Raw genomic sequence first — 23,846 nt, 5'->3', positions numbered from 1 at the left:
ACGAAACAACGATGTACTTAACTTCCATGGTAGATAAAACAACGGTAGGTTAAAATGTAGATTTCCAACTCACACCAACACCAGTAATAGTAAATACATAACCCATGTGATCTTCTTTTGTCAACACCTCCTATATAATCTGAATTAACGTATACATATATCCCATATGTTTATTCCAAACTCCAAACGGGCATAAGAAATGCCTTTATGGTACAGGAAGATCCATTGGACTGACTTTCCAATGTTCATTTTTCGGATTAGCCATAAAATGATTTACAACACTTAAAGTATGTGATAAGTTGTCTTCGGAGCACACCATATCATACATTAATGATCCAACCACACTTGAATAAAGAGCCTTTGACATATGATCGATTTCATCATTTCTTTACCGAGAAAGTTGGGAAGAATGTCGTAAATGGTCGACTAGTAGTGTACTTACCTGTTTAGCATTTTGTGTGTTGAATGTGTAGAACTTCGTTGATGTAGCTACTTTGGCTGAGGTATAACTTGCATGTGGCTTGATTCATTGAAAATTCTATACCACTTATTTCATCTGCATCACCCAAATCTTTCATACCGAACTCCCAAATATGTTGTTTTTTTTCAGTTTGATGATTGCAGTCTTGTCTTTTGTAGCTATGAGCAGATCATCAACATAAAGTAGTAAGTAGGTAGGATGGTGTTGATTGAATTTAGGTCAATACATGAATCAAAATACATCTCTTGAAATAATGAGACATCTTAAAGTTATTAAATTCTTGTACAATTGTTGATGGATGATTGCGATTCCTCAATAGAGAAATGATATCTTATTTCTTAGGAATAGCAAACCCCTCAGAGTTGCTCAATCCATGTAATTATTTTATTCCAAATCGCCATGTAAAAACATTCTTCACATCAAGTTGTTAAAACTCCACATCTTGCATCACAATAATTCTAAATAAAGTATGGATAAAGCTATGTCAGACAACATGACAATAAAAATATATCCCAATTATTTGACTACTTTCTTTTCCAATGTATCGTGATCCGAATATAACATCCTCCCTTTTTGTCCAACATTTTGTACACAATTAACTTCTTTTCCTTAGATATCCGGAAAATCTCCCAGGTCCAATTCGTTTTCTAAAGATTATATATCTTTTTCTGTTGAAGTCATCCACTTTTCAAAATCAGAATTGGAAATTTCCTTAGTATAAAATGATGACTCGTGATAATTTTCAGTTCCTCGGCAACCAAGAAAGCATAAGAAACCACCACCCGAATCTCAACACTCTTATGAGAATAAATAGGCTTAGTATAAGCATAATACTATACTAAAATATCAGCGATGAACCTTGTTGAGAATCAACTTGGTTATTGGTGAATATTGCATCACTATCTATATTTGAATAAAAAATGTAATCAGTAAAAGAACTGTCGGAAATCTTTGAGATCTCAAAAGATCAAAATCCTTATATATATATATATATATATATATATATATATATATATATATATATATATATATATATATATATATATATATATAATTGTTAAGTCATATAATTCGGTTTTATGTTTTACTTGGCCCTATATATATATATATATATATATATATATATATATATATATATATATATATATATATATATATATATATATATATATATATATATATAGGCCTAGGTTATTCTATTCAAAGTAATTATTGTGTTATTGTATGCATAATGTGGGCCAATCATTTTTGGTAAATTAAGAAAGTGATTATTGTGTTATTGTATGCATAAATAAGTAACATTCACTTTCTTAATTTACCAAAAAGTTGCTAATTAGGAAACACAAGTTTAATTAATAAAAAGTTTCGAATTTTCAGATATATTTGATTTTCTTAATTTTGAATTTTCATTTTTTTAATTAATTAGATTATAATTCTAAGATAATTCTGTTAGAATGATATTCTATGAGAATGTAAGATTATCTATTCTGACAAAATAAATGTTTTGAATGAATGAATATTTTGAAGACAAACAATAGTTTTGAACCATCAGTTTAAAAATAACTTTAAAAACTTCTTGGAGAAAACAGAATTGGAATTCATGATTCCATTCTAAAAGAAAACATCAAAATCTAACAACGAGTAATACATTCTAAAAGAATAATGTGGTCCGTTTCAATTTTGTGGTCCGTTCTTCAAGCATCAACTTCTGTGATTCCAACAGAATTGGAATTCGTGATTCCATTCCAACAGAATTGGAATTCGTATCTTACCTAACCATTTACAAATAAAATCATATTCCCCAGCATAAACAAGCATCTGAATACCATCTTCCAAAAGCACTGGAATCCCAACCTTGAAGTTGGAGCACAAGAATACCCCGTTTGACTTAGGAAAAGTCAAAATTGAACCACTTCACATCTATCATGAATTCTGATTGACATCCATTAAACCCGATGTATGTTCTAAATTCAATTCCGATCGTGATTGATCCGGATTTTGAAGATATGATTTCGACTTCCAATGAAGCTTGCAATACACAAACCAATTTTCTATCCTCTGATGCTCGAACAGTGAACGATAATACCGATTTTTGCTTCTGAATGATTTTAGTTGCAACATTCAATCCCAAGTTAGTAATATTCGAAATCGCTGAAGGTTGATACGATCGATTTATGTTTTACCTCCCGATTCCAAATCAATTACACATTCAATTATAAGCGAGCCTTCGTTTAGGGTTAATGCGATTTCAAAATCGAGTCAAGATCTGTGATTCTAAAGATTACACATCGTTCTAAGTGTGCGACTGATCTCCGAACGAAAGTGGCTTGTGCGAATTTGATTCCAAGTGCAAATCATAATCAACAAACGAAAGCAAAATATAAAGCTTGAACATGAACGAAAGTGTTACAGAGCGAAACCGATTTCCCCTGACTTTCGCTTCTTGACCTGCAAATTCTGGTGAGTTCGGTGGCGGTGGTGGCTCGGTGGTGGCTGATGGTGTTGGTCGGCGAACGGGCAAGCTCCAGCCTCTTATCTTCTTCAATCATCGGCATCGGTTAGGTTGAAAAAGTAAGGATGGATCGGTGATAAAGAAGCAGTAACGGTTTCAAGGGATTTAAAGGAAAGCAATCCAATATTTTAGGGATTAAGTAAATTTTTATTTAATTAACAAAATTAATTAATAGGTAAGATTATATATCCTTATTTAAGTTTTTGAAATGATTGGCCCACATTTATGCATACAATAACACAATAATTAGTTTAAACAAATGAACCTAGCTCTATATATATATATATATATATATATATATATATATATATATATATATATATATATATATATATATATATATATATATATATATGAGTTGTATTTATTGTATGAATGTATGAACCAATCTAGTACATTCATATGATAGGGTGTTATAGTAATTTGGTTAATTAAATTAATTATTATCTAAATTATATCATTATATTTATGGATTGAAGCCATATCTCAATCACCACCAACACCATCTTTTCACAATCACCACACCCACCACACCTTTGGCCTTCACATACTATCATCTATCTATCATATGAAGCTAAACCTTACATCACCATTTCTAGATCATCTCGTCATTTTCAAACAACTGTACACAATCACAAGTCCATCTTTATGCAACTACCATTATCATCGTCGTCTAGACAACCACCATCATCAACAACCAATGTCACTACTAGCCCTTCATCATAGCCATTGTCATCACTGGACCAACATCTCACCCTCACAAACCATCAAATACCACCAAATTCACACATTGTCACCATCATCATGTTATGATCTAATTAGAACATGCATATAACAAGAGCTCTCGACCATGCTCATCTTTTTTTCTTGATCGGACCAATAAATTAGATTTCAAATAGGTTGCAATTTGCTCATTCTTTCAGAATACATATTCTTTTAGAATGAATTTGTCAAAGAAAACATACTCATTTAGAATGCATCAATAACCATACTCTTTCAAAACAAATCAACAACCACATACTTTCATAAGCACTCTTGAAGAATGCATGAATTCTTCAAGAAATATAAACTATATCCATTTATAAAAAAATGTCAATTACATAATACAATTAATTTTTTACAGACTACACTCTCTAAATTATTCTCATATTATAATAGAATGCATCCTATATCCTGGGTTTGTGAGGAATGTTATCGTAAATTGTTTTTATTTCCCCTCAAACTCCACCCTTTTTAATTTTTATTAAACCAAAATTTTAAATTTAGCCTTACTTTTGAAGCTAGTTAAAAAAAATTCTCTTTTAATTACCATCGTGCCATTGTTGATTATAACCTTCCATTTTTTCAATCAAAGTTAGAGATCAACATTGGAGCATGATATTAAAGATCCAAGAGTGAAATCAAGTGTAAATCATTTGGTTTGCTTTTAGTTATCATGTATAGCGACTTTATTACGACTTCATACTATTTTTTCTATGTGGGATGACGTGGAATAATCCCCTTAGCTCTCGTTTAAAGTAGATAAACCACTATATTATGGTTGTATTTCAAAAATATTTTGATTTATTAGTTAGATATAATATTATGTTTGCTTGATCAAAGATCCTTATGTGTTTCAGTTTCTGTCTTTATTGCTTATTGCCGAGTTTTACATAGTTTTTGTTTTGGTAATACTAACTATGTACTTGAATCATAATTGCTTTATGACTTATAAGACTTTTACATAGTTTTTGTTTTGGTAATACTAACTATGTACTTGAATCATAATTGCTTTATGACTTATAAGACTGTATGACTAGTAACTGACCAAATCCTAGGGTTAAGTTATAAAGTAACCAAACTTTAAAGTGTAAGATTGCAATAACTGTCCATTCTATGCACCAATTCATTTTCATGACCATTGAGATTAATTACTAGATCAAGTATTTCACAATATGAACAAAGTACTGGTTATAGCGATAGTTAATTACATAACCATTATGTTAAATGTCGTTTGAATCAATACATATAGAATCACACCAAGAGACTTAACCAATCTAGTAATTGATAGACAACAAAGTAAATCAATTCCACTTTCGAGAAATTAACCATAATTGAGGGGGTCGAATATAAGTGAAAATACTTTAAGACTAAAGGAGTGGACGGTCGCTAAGTATTGTTTCAATTTAAGAAAACATTTAAAGAATTGGATTGAAAGAATCAATGCTTCTATGATTCTAAGACTAAAAGGAGTGGACGGTCGCTAGGTAGTCGCTACAGTCGCTAAGAAGAAGAGAGCACCGGCCCCTAGTGCTCGCTAAAGGCAATTTGTTAACTGTTTGGCGCGAGGAGAGAGAAATGAATGAGGCTTTGTGATTGGGTCGAGTGTTTTTGACTTGCTTAAATTGGTTGACTGGCTTTAATTCCCCATCTACCCAAAGTTAAAGGGTAGTGATTCTTCCACGACTTTTTTTTATCCCTCAGATTTTTATAGTAAAAGGACAATTATGCCCTTATTTAAATTTGAAGAAATTAAAGAGAGAGAAATATCCCATGTTTCCAAAAGATGTCGTTCCTTCTTCCTTCTTCCTTCTTCGTTGCTCCACGCCTGCGATCTCCAATTCTTTTTCCTGTGCAAATGTCTAATATCTATTCAGTTAGTTCTAACAATAATGTTCACAGTTGATAATCTCTTCAGAGCGTATGATTCCCTATGTATGTGTTTGATTATATTAGTTCCCTGTGACTCTGTGTATTTATCTTAACAAGCATCTCTAAAAATGATTCATTCTGTTAACAAGCATGAGATTCTTAACATTAATCTATTTTTTGAGTATGCATCTCTCTAATAGAAGATTTCTAGATAGTCATTTAATAGCTCTCTGTTTTAATCTATTTTTTGGGAGCTGATTTCATTCTCTTTCAACACATAAACACAAGACGCTAAATCTTCCTCCTTGAAAGATGGAGTGTAATAAACTCGTCTCAACAGAATGCAATGACCGAAAATTGATCTTCACATTTTCCCCTCCGAATCCATGTTGTACCACCGATGATCAATCTGTTCAATATTCCCGGCTATCAAACCCAGTTCGTAGATCCTCCTTTTCCTCTGGATTTCCATCGGGTTTTCGATTTTCCAGTAGTCGCTTTTTTTTCTCCATGTTCTCTTATCCATTACAATTACTCAGGTGTTGAAGTAACACAGACTTTTTCGACCCGAATGTGCATGATATTACCGGTTCGGACCAGAAGTTATTTGTGAAGTAGTATATGAAGTTTGTGTGATAGTATTGCAGAGCTCCGATGACGGTGATCTCTAGCGGAGTCTTCCCGGAAAATAATTTTGGGTGTAGTTGCAGTTCTTCCCGGAGAGTGTAAATTAACCTTAAAGTTGAGCGAGAGGAATTTGTTTCTAATCAAACACATACATAGGGTTTTTAAACATTATCATAATTTACATACACACTCTCTTGCCACCTGGTTCCATTGTTGACTAAAAATAAAATTGTTTGGGGTTTAAAAAATATAACTTATATTAATTGTATGAGGTTTAAAAAAATATAATTTATATTATATTAATTGTATGTGGTTTAAAAAATAAAATTTGTTTAATATTTGTGAACAAAAAAATGCTTGTATATTAAAGTAAAGTAATTTAATTATATTAGAAAAAGAAAATAAAAAAATGGAATGCTAGGAGCCACTCCTACCAATGTTAAGATTATGTGCTAAATGGTCAAAAATAAGGTGTCACTCAAAAATCTGACGTGACAAGGTGTTAGGAGTGTTACTACTTCCATTAGCCTAAATAAAATCAAAACATTCCTAAAATAGTGGGATTTATTTATGGATAAAATCTTATTCGTATTCTAAAAAGAACCATTCATTATTCCAATCGGTCGCACTAAAATTGTTTTTACATTGACACAATACTTATCATCAAAAACGAATCCAACCATATATATATATATATATATATATATATATATATATATATATATATATATATATATATATATATATAACACACACTCAAACACACGGATGGTCCCTATGGTTTAAGGTAATCTGCGTCCTTGGTCCCTAACAAATTTTTTAAGTCGGACCATCCCTAAAATTTGTTTTAACTTAAAATGACTAATATATCTTTATGAACTTTTCTTAAAAATTTTAATGATTTATTTATTTGTTATTATTATATAAAATAAATATTAAAAAAAATCCTAAACATAATATCCTGAGTAAATTACACGAATCGTCATCGTGCAGGTGTCAAAATGCACGTTCAGTCCTTATTTTCAAAAATTAACTCGGACCGTCCCTCATGTCGTTAAAAGTTGCACGCTTCATCCCTCGTTAGTTTCAATTTGTACGTTTCATCCCTTGTGACACATAAAAAGACTATAATGCCCTTTTCATTTTCTCTTTTATTTATTTTTTGACATTTTTTATATTTTTAATATAAAAATAACATAAAATAAAAAACCACCCCACCGACCTTATCTAATATTTTCCCTTCTAAACCTTCTTTCCCCTAAATTCAAGAAGATTTACAAACACCATTTATAGCTGCAATAATCAAATAACAATTACATACAAGAAGAGTCGAAGCCTTCACAACATGAAAATTCTTGTTTAAGGTATTTATAGTAGTCTAAAGGTGAATCTCCATTTAATTCAAGGAGACTTCACAATCTACGCCAACATTCTTTCAGAAGTATCTACAATTGGAATCAGTGAACATTTGAAAAAAAACTCATCTAACAGGATCAAAAAGATCTACAAAATTGGTTGTGAATTGTGATTGTACTAGAGGTAGCAGAATCAATCATCGTCTTTGGACATAATGGAGATCCTACTAGGCTTAGGTTGGAAGTCACTCTGCTATCTCTGCTGGTGCGACAACGCTCTCTTTACCATATCACCAACGACCTCCTATGGAACGACCGACGACGCAATCATCACAGTCTCTGGTACGAGGGTTGAAGAGGGTTTATGGATCTTGAGGACCGCTTCATAGATAGAAAAGAGCAACATTGAAAGCTCGACCAGATTTTTCCGGTGAATCGTCGGATTCTAACCAGATTCTTTCACGACTATTGGGTAGTCGGATCTCCGACACCCATTTCTCCCCTATTTCCTCTTTTGAACACCTCTGTAACCCTAAAATTTCTTTTGTGTTATTCACAGTTGCAGATGAATATGGATATGGAGATGGAGGTTTCACTGTTGTTGTAACTTTTAATGTAGACAGTGTAGTGTAGTGATTGATCTTTGTAACCCTAATCGATTGATCTGTCGGCGCTGAGAAGTGAGAACGAGAGAGACAAAGATAGAGGACGTTGGAGAAAGGTAAGCAGGATGGGTCGTTGGGGAATGGATATTTATTGTTTTTTTACTTTTCTTTTTAATCTAAAAATAATAAACAAATAAAAGAAAATTAAAAAATAAATGAATGAGGGTAAAATGGACTTTTTATGTCTGGAAGGATGAAGCGTGTAAGTTTTAAACTAATGAGGGATGGTCCGAGTTAATTTTTAAAAATAGGGACTAACGTGCATTTTGGCACCTGCATGAGGACGATTCGTGTAATTTACTCTAATATCCTTCTCTCTCCCACGATGATATTCATTTACTTCTTTAACTCCTTCAAATGAGGCTCTTTATCGCCGCCTCTCATTCTCTCCTTCCTGTCACGTCTCCGGCCACCATCTATCTACAACCACCTCCTTTCGACCATTATACTGCCACCTCCGTTCGACCTACTATTTCCCTCCCACACCCTTCCTAATCCTTCATCGTGAAACAACATCGATTTACGGAAATCGATGTCTCACAGGGGTCCTGGAAGGCTGCCAATGGAAAAACTACACTCCGATATGCTTCCATAGATCACGTTGTGGTTGTTTCCGATGAACTAAAATCAGAAACCAAGAACACTATCATCTATCTTGTTTACAGGTTGAGTGTGTACAAACGATTTTTATAGGTTAAGTGTCGATTGGGTTTATAACTACATAAAACTGGAATTGCTTTAGCTGTTGGTCACTAGCGGGAGAGGTTTATGATCTTGGCAGGAGTTGGTAGTGATGGTGTTCATCGGTGGGCGTGAATCGGTGGCCAGATCTGCAAATCGATGGTGTAGGGAATCTGCAAACCAACGCTTGTGTAGTGTACGCCGTCGGAAACAAACTCCCACCCACGTGAAACGTTCTCTAGAGACAAAATAGATGTCAATCAAGCTCTCGACATAGAACCCTAGCCGACTGTCAATTTTTTCTTACTGATCGGGCAGCGATGGGTTGTAGGTCTGACAACGAAGGTTGAAGATCTGTCGTCGCGGTGGTTTCGTAAGATTGCAGATGGTGGCGGATGGTTAGCTGCCAGAGGTAATTGTGGTGTCTCCGGTGAGATGAGAGAATAGAAGAGAGATGTACCGTCGGTGTGAGAATAGAGAGAGGCAAAGATCATGTGTGTGAACTGATATGATAGTCTTTGATATATTGTGGGTCCACTTAAACTTATATTATTTAAGAATAAAACAATAAAAAACATATACGTAAGAGTATAACAATCATTTTATGTATGATAATGACTAAATATGAAACAAAACCAAATAATAGGGATGATCTGAGTTAAAAAAAGTTGATAAGTACCAAGCACGTAGATTACCTTAAACCACAAGGACCATTATATATATATATATATATATATATATATATATATATATATATATATATATATATATTACTATTTTCCACTGTCACGAAGGTCGCAGATAATCAATATTCTTGCTTCCTTATCAAAACTATTTTGTCGATCTTGAATCTACATCTTCAAGTGTTAATCATGAATCCCTAAATCGCAATCTTTATATAGTAAAAAAAACGTATTTTCATAAGGTTTAGTACCTAAGCTTAGGTGAGGCTGTAATGTATATTCACTTTTCCATATATTATATATATATATATATATATATATATATATATATATATATATATAGAGAGAGAGAGAGAGAGAGAGGTTCATATATGACCTATAAGTATTGTATGAGTATATGACCAATTGTGGACCAACCATTTGATAAGGGTATAATCGTAACTTTAACTATACGTAAAAAATTTAATTCACAGTTATTTCCTTTTAACTTAGGGAAAATTAATTTATAATTATTTCCTTTTAAATGCGGCTACGATATTATAAGTTTCTTTTTCTTGATCGAATCTGTAACCTTCATTAGCAGATTCATCTTTTGTGGTTTCTCTGATCAAACTAGAGGTGATTTGGACTTAACTTTGCGTCCGCCGGGACTAACAACAGAGGAAAAAGAAAGGGAGCTTTCCTCTTTTCTTTCTTCCTTTGGAAATAGGGGAGTGACCTCAAGTGTACTCTAAAATACTAAGATTAAGCTACAATTGGATGTCGCGTCCACCGCGAAACTTTTGAAGATCCGGAAACTTTTGCGGGATCTCCAAAGCAGACCGCTCCTCGATTTAATCAACTATGTTTTCTAATGAGGTTCTGGAGTTCTAACATTTGATTTTCTGTCCTTTTTCCTTCTCGCGAACCACGGAAGCGCCTAGCACCTAGAGGAGCAAAGCTTCTTTGGGAAAACAACGCATAAAAAAGGGCTGGCCCGTCAAAAGTCTGGCGCCTTCTCGAACGAAGTTCAGAATCAACAAGGGTTCGTAGAACCAAGGGAGTGTACAACTTGGGTCGTAGCCCCAATTTTTTGTTCGTAACTAGGGAGAGATAGAATGGAGTTCTTCACGAAGTTTGAGACAAAGGAATAAAAAAGACTTTCTCTATGGCCTCCTCGTTTTGAGACATTATGGCTTTGGGGTCGACCCCGGTAACAAAGAAGGAATCCATAAAAACTTAGTATCCGACACCATGACCGCCAAGGATAGCAGTCCAAGGGTTGAAAGAAAGTAGTAAACCAGTCAGCTAGCTGAAGTTATCAAGTTCAAAAGTAGCAGCTCTCCAAGCTGCACATTCATCTTCCTCTCTTGCTCCACTTTCACTAACCGCAGCAAAGCTAGGAGATTCCTGAATAATCTGCTGCTTTCCTTCATTATCATAAGAAAGGTGATGCATCTGTTCCACCTTATCTAGATTTTCTTGGCATAGCACTGCATTTGATTCTTTGGGAAAAGGGCTTTTAGGGACTGGGTAGGGTGGATTATAGAGCTAGGGGTTCAACAACATCATCCCTCACCATTCACCATTCATACCTTGTTTTCTATGATTTCGTGATGGCTTCTCCCCATTGAAGATTTCGATTAGAAGTTGTCTCTAAAAAAAACAATAGTGTTTGAGGTTAATTACATAAAGACGAGCTACCGGGTCGTCTTTGTGTGCATGTGAATCACCTCATCAAAGGATTAACAGGAATAAACACAAATCGAAAAACATACCCCTCTTCCCCTCTCTCTTTGCAGGTGTTAGGTGTGAATCAAACGAAAGAAATGAAGAACGATCCCTCTTTTAACTGAAGCATAAAGTTGTTGATTTCTAACAATCGAGTAAGTTGCTCATGTCCATTCTCTGTTTGGTTTCAATGATTTCAATTTCTCGACACAATTAAGCACAAATAGCTTGACTTAGAGTTTTATCTTTTACCAGTAAGGCCCATAAAAGACCCACAATTTATCTGAAAAGATGGACGATTTAGGTCTCTGTTCATACCTACTACTTTCTAAAGGTAGATTCTTTTTCTTGATTCCAAATGGATGAAGTAATTAAAGTGACTTAAAGGTATTTGAACTCAGAAACTTGGTTCCATAAACCCTCGATTAATTATGAGTTTATGGGTGATAATCTTTGGTTTTTGTAGGCATTTTAATTCATCAATTTATGTATAATTTGTGTAGGTTATAAGTTGTTGGCAACAAAGAATGTAAGAAAGGACACAATTACAAAGAGTTCCCAAATGAAAATCTTATGCTGAAAAAATGAGGTAATAATGTTTAATTGCTTCAAGAGCATTTTTTTCTCATCTTTTTATATTCTTACTGATCTCTTACCTATATCCATGACTGGTAGCCCCTTTCATAAAGTTTACATACTTCTGCAAAATATGTGTAGGTGAATCCTTGTATGTATTTTCATTGACATGTATCAATTCCGGATTAAAAATATTGAATTGTGATGTTTGATGCTAGGGTTTTGTTCATTAAGAGGTATTGTAGAATTAGAAGCATTCAATGTAGCTTCTTGGTGGGAAACAAGATGAACTTTCCTAAATAGAAAGTTGAAGCTTCTCAAAACGCTCACAAATCAAGGAAACATGAAGGAGCACTTGGTGCTATTTGTAATGTTGAAAAGATTCTGATAGTAAATAGAGGTGAAGTTACAGTGAGAGTGATTCGAACTACTCGTAAGATGGAGATCCCTTGTGTTGCAGTATACTACTCCATCATAGATAAGGCTTCACTTCATGTAGCACTAGCTGATGAATCAGTTGACACATAAGAAGCTCCAAGCAGTCAATCGTAAGTCAACCTATTTTTATTAATAGTTGGAAATTTTAATTCATAATTTTAGTTGTCAGTCTTGTCATTAGGTATTTGTTCAATCATTCGCATGAAATATGAAATATAATTTGTAATCAAAGTTTATGTTTGATATGTATAAGCTTGCATGGCCTGTTAATATTGGTTAAAGTTCTTGGAACCTGTTGGGAAAGAACTCAAGGAAATTAGGAAGGTATATTCCATTTCTTTTCCAATACTTGTTGAGATAAAGATATTTGGTTCTTTTGCTGCTTCAAGAGACCAAAAGACATCACATATTCTCCTAGAAGTGTAATAGCATATTAATAATTTTATTAGTCCAACTTATTCTTAAAAAATTAACTTTTGATTCTTAAATAGTTAACTTTTGATTCTTAAAGAATGAACTTCTATTCTTAAAGAATTAATTTATGTATTTGAAAACGTAATGCATGTATGTTTACTAATAAAATATATGTTTGGAAATTGCAGGCATATTATGAAATAGTCTATCGATATTATGGAAACAAAATCGAGATTTTACACAACATAAATATTTTATGTATTTGTAATTCTTTTTTCGTTTTTTTATTTTCATGTATTATTCTTAAAGAATGTCTTTTATTCTTTTCAAGAATGTTAAATTATTCTTAAAAAATGTAAGTTATGCATTTTTTATTCATGTCTTATTCTTCAAAAATGTCATTTATGTATTAGTAATTACTGTCTTATTCCTTAAGAATGTTATTTATAAATAATTGTAAAAAGGTAAAGTCTAATTCTTTCGAGAGTTCAGAATGGATAAATGCAAAGACGTAAAGGTTAATTCTTTTAAGAATATCATTATCATATACTCATCTACTCTAATAAATGAAAGTTTTTTTTTTGTCAAATGTCACATTCTCATTCAATTTGCCAAATTTCATTTTTTTGATTATTTTGAATTATTATTTTTTTCCACATGTTATTTTATGGATTTTTTTAGTTTATTAAATTTCATATAATATTTTAATGTAATAATTACAATAGATGTAATGATAAATAGATATCAATTTCATTAATGGACTTACCTTCTAATTTTAAAATTCCTAAATTAAAGCTTATTAATTTCTTTTGTTTATTTATTTAAATTTAAAATATAAAAAAAACATTTCAATTTTAATAATTCATTATTTTTCTTATTTTCTTATAAATTTAAAGTTCTCAAATATTTAGATTTTTATATCTAACTTTTTTTTAAATTAACTCATGTAATACATGAGTCTCACAACTAGTAATATAATATTCTTTAAGAATGTTTCTAATAACCTATAGTTTAAAGTTTGAGAAACATAACATCTAATTGACAATGTTCTGGTTTAATTTAAAAAATATTAAGTTGGATATTTAATTGTTTAATGTTTTATTAATTAATTTGATTTAGTTGCCTAAATTATAGGTAAATTTCATTTCTAATAAAATGTTGTATTTACCCTTAGAATTAACTAAGAGTAATTATATAGTAATTGTTATCACATGTTAATAGCATGCGCCCTCATATCACAACCCTTTTATTTATTTATTTTAATCTAATGGACATAATTTGGTCATACATTCACACAATACTTGTAATAAATAAGTTAAGGTACCCAACCCCAATGCACTAAATAATTTTGCATCATATTCGCATTGTAATTGTCCAAGTTTCTTAAACTTCAACCCGTAACTTAATATACACTTCCAAAATTTTCATACTTTCACCATTATCTTCCTCATTACATCATTTTCGTTTGCAACTATAGTATATATAGACAATTAGGTGTTTAAGAAAAACATGTGGTATATGAGAAAGATAATGTTGAAATTCTAAAAATCTTGGAAGTAAATCAAGTTACGAGTTGAAGTTTAAGAATCTTGGATAATTAAAATGCAAATATCATACAAAACAACATTGTATGATGGGGTTGGGTACCTAAGCTTATATATTGTTATAAGGTATAATAATTTTTCCTCTCTCTCTCTCTCTCTCTCTCTATATATATATATATATATATATATATATATATATATATATATATATATATATATAGGAGTAGGATCAAATGAGAACACCCAAAAGGTTGAGAACGCGAGAACAGATATGAACCATTTAAAAAACTAAATCTAAGGTTATTATTGAATGGGCCATTTATGTAAAATTTTAAAAATTACAGGTATTAAAGTGTAACTTCAAATGGTGATAAGGGTATTATAGTAATTGGACCTTTACCATCGTTATTTATTTCCTATAATTCCTCAATCACTCGCCTATTTCCTTCTATTTCCCATCTATCTCTTCATCTCTCTCTGTAAACCTAGGTACGCCTCCACCCTACATCATCGATCCACCACAAAAGGGAAAAGAATGGTGAGACAGATTGGAATCGATGAAGCCAAAAAGGGGGAAAGGGAAACAGGATCTCTGAATTGCTTTTGATCAGAAGGAGAGGATTCACGAACGGAGCAGGGATCTGGAGGCATAGTCGATTGGGGAATGTTCGATCCTCGTCTGATCGAGTGACAATGAACGGAAACAGGTCAGAAATCATTTGGGCTGCTCTCGGTTTTTTTTGTTTGAATCAGCGAAAGAGCACTCCTATAAGTCGATGTTAGTTCATCGATTTTCAGTGGAGATTCTAGACCAACAATCGATTTCAAGTTGGAAGGTATGGTCTCGATTTTTTGCTTGAATGGCCCTGTGAAGATAAAGGTTGATGATGGAGGCTATGTCGATGGTGGTTTCCTGGTTACGAAGGGTAAAGGGTATGATTAGGGCTTCCTTTATCTTTCATTTATTCAGAATCGATTCATTGATATATCACCTTTATTCGATGTTTTGAGTTGCAAATCCATCTCTTTCACTTTAAATCCATCTCTTTCACTTTCAATTTTGTGTTTTTTCCGATTTTGGGGTTTTCTATCAAGAACATGAAATGATGAAGTATGAAATTGTTTCAGGAGCGAAGAAAGAAGAATAGGGAGCACCTCCACCGATTTGGTGGTTCATCGCAGTAGTGGAGTGGTTGGGGCTATTCTGGCAACCTCTTCACCACTTCGTTTTCTTGTTCCAGTTACTGTCGATGAGAGGGGGAGGAAGGCAGAAAGAAAACGATAACAGGGGGTGTTTGGGTTGCTTGGTGTGTCGTAAAACAGTGGGAGAAAAAGGAGGGGGCTGCTGCCCTTGGCTCGCCGGAAACCACCAGCAAACACCTCTGGTGGGGGTGTTTTTGTTGCACCTCGAAGATAGGAGAAAAAGAAGGGAGTGTGAGAGGAAATGGAAGAATGAAAAATTGCATTTATCTATGAATAGCAGCTATTCATTTGTGGATAGCAGTGCATTCATGTGTGAATAACAGTGAATGAATAGCAGTGCATTCATGTGTGAATAGAAGTGTATTCATTTGTGAATAACAGTGAATGAATGTATTTATTTATGATTAGAGGTATTCATTTATTCAATTCTGAATAACAGGGTACTCATTTGTTAATAGCAGTATATTCATTTGTGAATAACAGTGTAAGCATGTGTTAATGACTATATTTATTTATGATTAGAGGTATTCTTTTTATGAAGAAATGATAATTTTTACACTCTTTTTATTTTCAATTGATTAAAAAAAGGAATTAGATTACTTGTAATTTGATGTGTATTTATTTGTGATTGGAATAGTATCAGGTTTTTTGAAAAAAAAATCATTTATGAATACAAATGTACTAATTTGGTGTTCAATTTCTATTCATTTTTTTGAACACAAAAAAAAAACGTGAAATAGGAGAAAAAAAATTGATTTTTTTAAGAATTTTTTTTTCAGTTTTAAAATAAATTTTGGTAAAAATGTTTTTTATATTCCATTAATAAGAAAAATAAAAAATTGAATATTTATTTCTTTTTTGGTAACTGATCCTAAATTTAAGGGAATTTGATTGAATTTTATTTTATTTTAATTTAATTAAAATATACATTTACTAGTATGCCTTTATATATTGATTGGTCCAGAATTGTTCTCGCGTTCTCAACCTTTTAGGTGTTCTCATTTGATCATCTCCCTATATATATATATATATATATATATATATATATATATATATATATATATATATATATATATATATATATATATATATATATATATATATACTAGAAAAGATTCCCCGGCATTGCCGGGATCGGAAGGTATTGCTTTGTAAAGTAAAGTAGCATGTTGGTTGCTTTTTGTCCGTTAATATGAGGGTAATTTGGTCTTTTCAGATAGTAGGGACTGAATTTGTCACCATGGGTAAACCATATGGACCATTTATGTAATTTTGGCGGTGATGGTGGTGGTGGTGATGGCAGATGGTGGGTGGGTTTATGGTATTGGGTGGGTATTTTCTAATAAATAAAACATTAATTTAAAACCAAAAAAAGAATGTTAAATCTGGTAAACCACAGGGACCAATCGTGTAATTTTGTCTAACAATATTAATAATAATGATGAGGGGTCATTTCTGCCAAAAGACAAAATACTAATAATATGTAATAAAAGGCGAGGGTTATGAAAAATTCAAACCAAAGTGAAAGGGTTGTTTGTGAACAAAAGCATAAAGATAAAGGGTCAATGTTGTAAGTTGGAGGACCAAAATTGACAAAAAAGGTGTCACTTTACTGTTAAAATCTTTCATAACTTTAATATATATATATATATATATATATATATATATATATATATATATATATATATATATATATATATATATATATAAACACAAAAAAAAGCATATGTACCATGATCCATCCGGCCATTGTGTATCTTCAAGAAATCGAACAGCATTAGAAATACATTTTGCAACTTCTTGGGTCCTATGATCAGGATATAACTTTTGAAACAATATCATTGCCTGTAACACCGACGATGTACACTCAACGTATCTAATTCAAAATATTTTGTTAGTTTTCAGTAAAAATAATACAAAAGGAATCAATGTTAGAAAAAAAAAATAGTAATCAAGATCAAATAGTTAATATAATGAGGTCTTACTGATATTCAATCATAATGTCTGCAAACATTTCAGAAGGATTGAGCATCTATTTACCACAGAAGACAGCAAGAGATAAGTCTTGTATAACACTCTCAAAACTAAAACATAAAAGCTCTAAATTTGTAAAATAACTTAGTACCTCCAACCATTTTGGAGAGCCTGCAGGTTCCCAACCTGAAAAACCTCCATTTTTATACTGTACATGAGAAACAAAATTAAATTAATTTTTTGTATTGGATATGTTTTATTGAATATATAAGCATATCAACACTTTTAAATTAAACTTAGCATAATAATTAATAAACATGAAAATAATTATTTAATATATATCTTATTATTTCTTTGTTTCCGATAAGGAGTAATATTTAGAAATTTTAAGAGGAATATATAGACGACCTGTAATGAAAGTAGTAAATTTATGGAGTCAAATAAATGCTCAGTTTTTATCTTCTCTCCAACAATTTCTCGAGGCATCTTTGCCAAAAGGAGGCAACACTGAAATAGGAAAGAGGTTATTCATATGTTAATAACAAAATACGAGCATTATTATTTCATAAAATCCACCAAATTTTGAAATTAAAACGTCGATCTAATATTATTCTTTTTAATGTGGTACATAAATTAACTTTTTGAACAATATTGTTCATAAGTAGAGATATCTTAAAAACATTAAAGTTTACCATTAACCCATGAGCTGTGCAATCTGAAAGTTGCCATCCGTGATCTTGATCAGAATAAGTCCAACCTCCTTTGGAAATGTGACGATACATGCTTTTGAAGTCGCCAGATGGGTTGTCTTTAATCTTAAAATTAATTTAATTATGAATCCTTAGATCATTCATACCAATGTTTTTTAACTTGTACCCAAAATCAATGAAGAATGAGTAGAAAAAGACCTGAGAATTTTTTATGAATTCATGTCCTTTCTCTAGTGTTGGTCCAGTTTCATCAACCATATTGCAATCTATTAATGCATGGATACTCAAAACAGAATCCCAATGTTGGCTACCAAAACTTTGAACTGTCATGCCATCTTCTTGTACCCAAATAATATCACGGATTCTGGTTAGATGCTTCTTGAAATAGTCCCCATTAGGATCCTCCACCCAACAAGCAAGCATACATAATGCCTACGTAGATTAAGAATTAAGAGGATATGTGAAACATCTTATAATATATATATGTAGGTTTATTTTTGTTTTCCATAGATATAAATATAATAAAAGTCAATACCTTTTCAACACAACCTATAGTAATGTAACGACTATTCTCATCTTCATAATGAATGTGTTTCATTGTTGTTGCAAGCGCTTTTTCTCGAATCAAGTTCTTAAATGGCCAACGAGTTAGGATAGGTTCCACTGCTACATATATAGCGTCCCAAGCTAGATCTTGTAGCCAGGGGTGGGGATAATAAATATCCTCCTACATATATCAACAAAAAAATATACAATTTGTTAGCAAATTTCAGGTTTGTTCATATGTAAATATTTTTGTTGACGATCTTGTGTTTATCACTAAAGATTTATTAATGTTGCAGACTTTCAAAACTTCTATCAAAAAGTAGTTTGAAATGTCGAATTTGGGATAAATGAAGTATTTCTTGGGAGTTGAAGTTCATGAATCTGATAAGGGAATTTAGATAAGTCAAAAGAAATATGTTGGAGAAATTATCGAAATATTTGGTTTAGGTGATTGCAATGGAGTTTAAAATCCAATGGTTCTTGATATTATCAAGCTATCAAATAAAAAAGCACTTGAGAAAGTGCATAAAACCATTTATTAACAAATATTAGGGAGTTTGATGTATATGGTATCCAGATACTTGATTTGATGTATAATTTATGCCTTATAAGCAGATTCATGCATAGTCGAAAGGAATCACACATGATGATTGTAAAAGCACTTCATGTTATGTGTTTATGCTAAAGGGAGGAACTGTCTCCTATGCCTCTAAGAAGCAACATGTGGTAACTCTTGTTGAGTTATGAAGTTTAATTCTCCCTTTCCCTTTGAACTCTTTGTCGTTACTACAACTTAACACTTAAAGTTAAGCATGGATTCAACTGGCACACTGAAGACTTAAAGCAAAGGTAGGTACAAGAGAGATGGGGGTTACACAAATTAGAAGGAAACATATTGGTTGATTGACCTCCAAGTGGATGATTGTTGAGTTGTGGAGTTTGATTCTCTTTGACCTTATTAACTCTACAGAGATCAAGCATAGGGTTAAGATCGTATACCATAATCCAAGGCTTCTGGAGAATTTTTTGGAACAAAGGCTTCAACCAAGAGCAAAGTATCAAGGAGAAGTTGTCAATACAGTTCTTCGACTAAGAACGAAGGTGTAAGATGAAGTTTATAGTGAGAGAGAAGCTGATTGGAAAAGGTTGTTAATGTTTCTCCTGAATAAAGCTTCAGGATCAAGGATATGAGAAAGATTTGAATCACAACCATGAAGTAGAGCTTCAGCTTACAACCAAAGCATGAAGACTTGGTAGTGAACCCAAACACCAAAGTACAGCTTCACCTTCGGTGATCAGAATCACTCCCACTATTTGGACTTCAATTTGGCCTAATAACGTGGGAACCAATTATTGTGACCTACTTGAAAACATCAGATCGTCGATGCTGAACAAAAATCTAGTGATCTACGCAATCAATGTTCTCTCCTCAAGGTTTGATTATGCTGCTGCTAGAAGAATTAGACATAAATCTCCCCTCCTACTTTTCACGTCACTCATGCCTCATATCCATCTTTCTCTTCACTAGTAATATTCTTTAAACTAGCGACAATAATTTCCATGGACAAGGACGGTGGAATGATCTTCAAAAGTATGGGTCTTTATCCCATGACAAAATGCGTCATCCAACTCTTTTTCATCAAACGACCCCAAAAATATTGCCTGGATTATTGATGTATGAGAAACCGATCATGTTCATACGAATAGAGGTACATTTCAAATTTTGTCTAAAATTCATGATCCTAGTTATGTTTATGTTGCTAATGGGTATCGAATTCTTGTAAGTAGGACCGAACACAAGGACATTCCCATAAAAAAATACACACGCCACTCTTCACCTCAATAATAATCTCATCACACCCAACATTAAAAAAATATCATTTTTGTAGGTCAATTTACTCGTCAAAATAAATGTGTTATTGTATTGACGATTTTACTATTAAGAATTAGCAGATCCAACAAACACTAATCTGGTGTGACAGCAAAGGACAAATTTATGATCGTGCTCCTCCTTATCCTCAGTTTAATATCTTTGGCACCAATGGTTCAGTCATCCCGGCAATCAAGTGTATGCGTTCTCATTTCAAGTAGTTTTATTTCATGTAATAAAGACAATATCAATGTAATTTGCTAGTCAACTTGGAAAACACATTCATCTTTCGGTTAATTTATCCGTCTCCCATGTTTCTAGTGATTTTAAAATTGTACACTCTGCTATTCGAACTTCCCTAACTTCTAGTTTGAATGGTTTACAATATTATGCCATCCTTTTAGATCACTTCACCAACCTTTTTATTTTATTTTTATACCCTTGTTAAAAATCAATTCAGATGTTCAATTCAATCTTCCCAAAGTGACAAAGAGGGGAGTACAATAGCAAACTATTTCATGGTTATTTTCCATCTCATGGAATCCCATTTCAATTCTAGTGTCCCTACTATGCAAGTGGTAAAAGTGATAATGCATGGCTTGATGATGTCTACTAGTAGGAATGGAAGTAAGATGACATCAACACCAAATCTGCCGAAGTGATCCAACAGCTTGGAATTGGACGAAATTCGCACACGACATGTAAAACGGGGCGATTAAGAAAACTCATTACTTTGCCATGACGTGTGGTGTTTTCCGGCCATCCGGGATCGTTTAGGGTCTCAAAACGTGTTTTTTGCTGTTTATTTTAATTACGAAAACTTTTTATTTTGAGTTTTGATTTAGATAATTGATTGCAGATTTTTTCCTCGTCAATAATGATCATTTAGGGTTAAGAATTTATGCTTATATGATCCTCCTTATAACGATCTTGTTTTTCATTGTTTGAGGACGTTTTTTTTAATAATTAATAAAGAATCCATTTTTGGAGTCATCTTTGTTCTTTGTGTTCCTGTTGTTTGTAATTGGTCATTCAATCCAATTGTTTGGGCATCGCCTACACTTTCCAGCAAAATGGAAGATCCAAACGCATGCTTCAAACAATAAACAATATGGTTCAAACCTTCTCTTTCACTCTCACCTCACAACAACTTTTTGGAATGAAGGATTCAACATGGCGACCCATTTTCTCATTATCCTTCCCTCGTCTGTGATAAACAACAACACACCTTACTTCTGCTTAATGAAAAAACCATCCCACTTACTCTTATCTACGAGTATTTAGTTTTCTATGTTTCTCTCACCTCACCACCTCTCTCAAATTTCAACCATGGTCAACGCCTTGAAAATTCCTAGGATATCCACCCTTCACCCCAACTACCAATGTCTCGACCTATTCACCTAAAAGTCATTGTATCTCTTCATGTCATTTTCGACGAGCCAATATTCCTGTATGACTCCATATTCATAATAAACCCCCAATCTTAGGACTTCTAGGATGATATCTATGATTCGTCAACTATCATGTGACAATAACTAACAACTCATTGACCTTTCATCGCTTATCTACCACTCGTTGCTGATGCTCAACAACAACCAATCACTCCTTCCACTTTTCACACTTAAATAATCCATATCCCCACTATTGATCAACATCGAACACCACCATGCCCATTCTGCTCCTCCCATCATCCACCAAAAATGACACATCAAGCCACCATCACCCACCATATATATTCCTAATCCAAAAGCGTTTTTACCAAACCTCAAAATTATTTCAATATCAACACTTACTCTCTCTTACCCATCACATGTTCGTACTTATAGGACTTATAAGACCTACACTAACATAAAACCATAACTAATGGTACATGGGTGATTGATGCCCAACCCGATGTAGCTAATATGGTGAGATAAATGTGGTTTTAAAAAAAATTAATCAATACAGATAGTTCACTTACCCTCTACAAAGTGAGGCTTGTTGTGAACATCCAAATTTAACAACAAGGCATTGACTATGATGAGACCTTCGGTAAAATAGTCAAACTAGTTACCATTTGCATGCTCCTCAGTCTTATGGTATCCCAACATTCGTCGATCCATCAAATTGATGTGATGAATTCCTTTCTGACTATCACAATCAAGAAAAGGTTTACATGCATCAACCCCTGGCATCTAGACATATAATTTCCCAATCATGCGTGTCACCTTCAACATTCCTTATATAGCCTTAAACATGACCTACATGCCAGTACCCACAATTTGATGAGCATGATGTACAAATTGAGTTTCAACATAGTCATACTCACTCATCTCTCTTCATCTATCACTCCCATCAAGCTACAAATTACATGCTCTTATGCATGTATGTCGTTATTCTTATTTTTTCTCCACTGATCTACTTTAACACATTATAGCTCAGCTTGGTCAAAAATTATTGATGATAGATATCGAGGATATGAGCTATATTTTAGGTATCTACATTGTTCGAGGCCCATGTGGCCTTTTCTTATCTCAACCGAAATATGCCACTGAATTTTTGGAATGTGCTAACATGATGAATTTCAAACCATTCATAATACCATTGAGGCTATTCATAAAATTGATGCATGTAGTACTCCAGTAGCCTATCATGCACTCTTTTTCAATCTAGTCTAGTGTTAAAGTACTTAACATTCATGAGACCTTACATATCTTTTGTTGTCCAACAGACCTATCTATTTATGCACAGGCCATGGGGCCATACTTACATGATCTCAAACATATTCTTGATACATATGGGGTACCAATGGATCACATGTTATCTTTACATGCTTCACCATCTACTCACCTTATTGCATATTCGAATCCCAAGCGGGGGGTTTCCGTTTACCCGATGATCTACATCAGGCTACTATATACTTTTAAGGGAAAACCTTGTATGTATTTTAACTTCTAAATTATTCAATTTTTTTAGATCAACTCGACGAGTTGGTAGCCCCAACTCGTCGTGTTGAAATGTTATGGACCGCGTGTTTTAAGTGACCAACTCGGCGAGTTGGGAGGCCTCAACTCGACAAGTTGTCTGGAAGAAATGAAACCCTAATTTTGGGGTTTTGCACCCTATTTAAACAACTTTAGCCCCATAATTTGGCCTCATTTCTAGCCTCCACTGTCCTAAACCCTAACCTCGAAACCCTAAGGCATCTTTGAGTGATTGTGAGCCATTTTTTAGTGTGTTGTGTGTG

The 23,846-nt window shown here is 33.0% G+C and overlaps 1 protein-coding gene across 4 annotated transcripts in view; it reads right to left on the bottom strand.

Moving 5' to 3' along the window:
• LOC145107551 (beta-amyrin synthase 1-like) overlaps positions 1 to 23,846 on the bottom strand; it is a 34,000-nt gene that overhangs the window by 3,507 nt on the left and 6,647 nt on the right. For 3 of the 4 annotated variants that reach the window (XM_079044455.1, XM_079044454.1, XM_079044453.1), the window contains exons 7-13: positions 18,740 to 18,931; positions 18,403 to 18,636; positions 18,187 to 18,309; positions 17,903 to 18,001; positions 17,646 to 17,702; positions 17,506 to 17,552; positions 17,253 to 17,396 (exon numbers count right to left, since the gene is read on the bottom strand). In XM_079044455.1, coding sequence (XP_078900581.1) covers positions 17,253 to 17,396; positions 17,506 to 17,552; positions 17,646 to 17,702; positions 17,903 to 18,001; positions 18,187 to 18,309; positions 18,403 to 18,636; positions 18,740 to 18,931 — 896 coding nt within the window. Of the gene's footprint in view, positions 1 to 112; positions 640 to 17,252; positions 17,397 to 17,505; positions 17,553 to 17,645; positions 17,703 to 17,902; positions 18,002 to 18,186; positions 18,310 to 18,402; positions 18,637 to 18,739; positions 18,932 to 23,846 lie in introns of those variants that run through there. The other variant, XM_079044456.1, reaches the window with a different exon arrangement.

This window comes from Lactuca virosa, chromosome 4 (assembly GCF_052849685.1).
Source record: "Lactuca virosa cultivar CGN04683 chromosome 4, Lactuca_virosa_CGN04683_v6, whole genome shotgun sequence".
NCBI lineage: Eukaryota > Viridiplantae > Streptophyta > Magnoliopsida > Asterales > Asteraceae > Lactuca > Lactuca virosa.
This window is presented reverse-complemented; position numbering and strand designations above follow the sequence as displayed.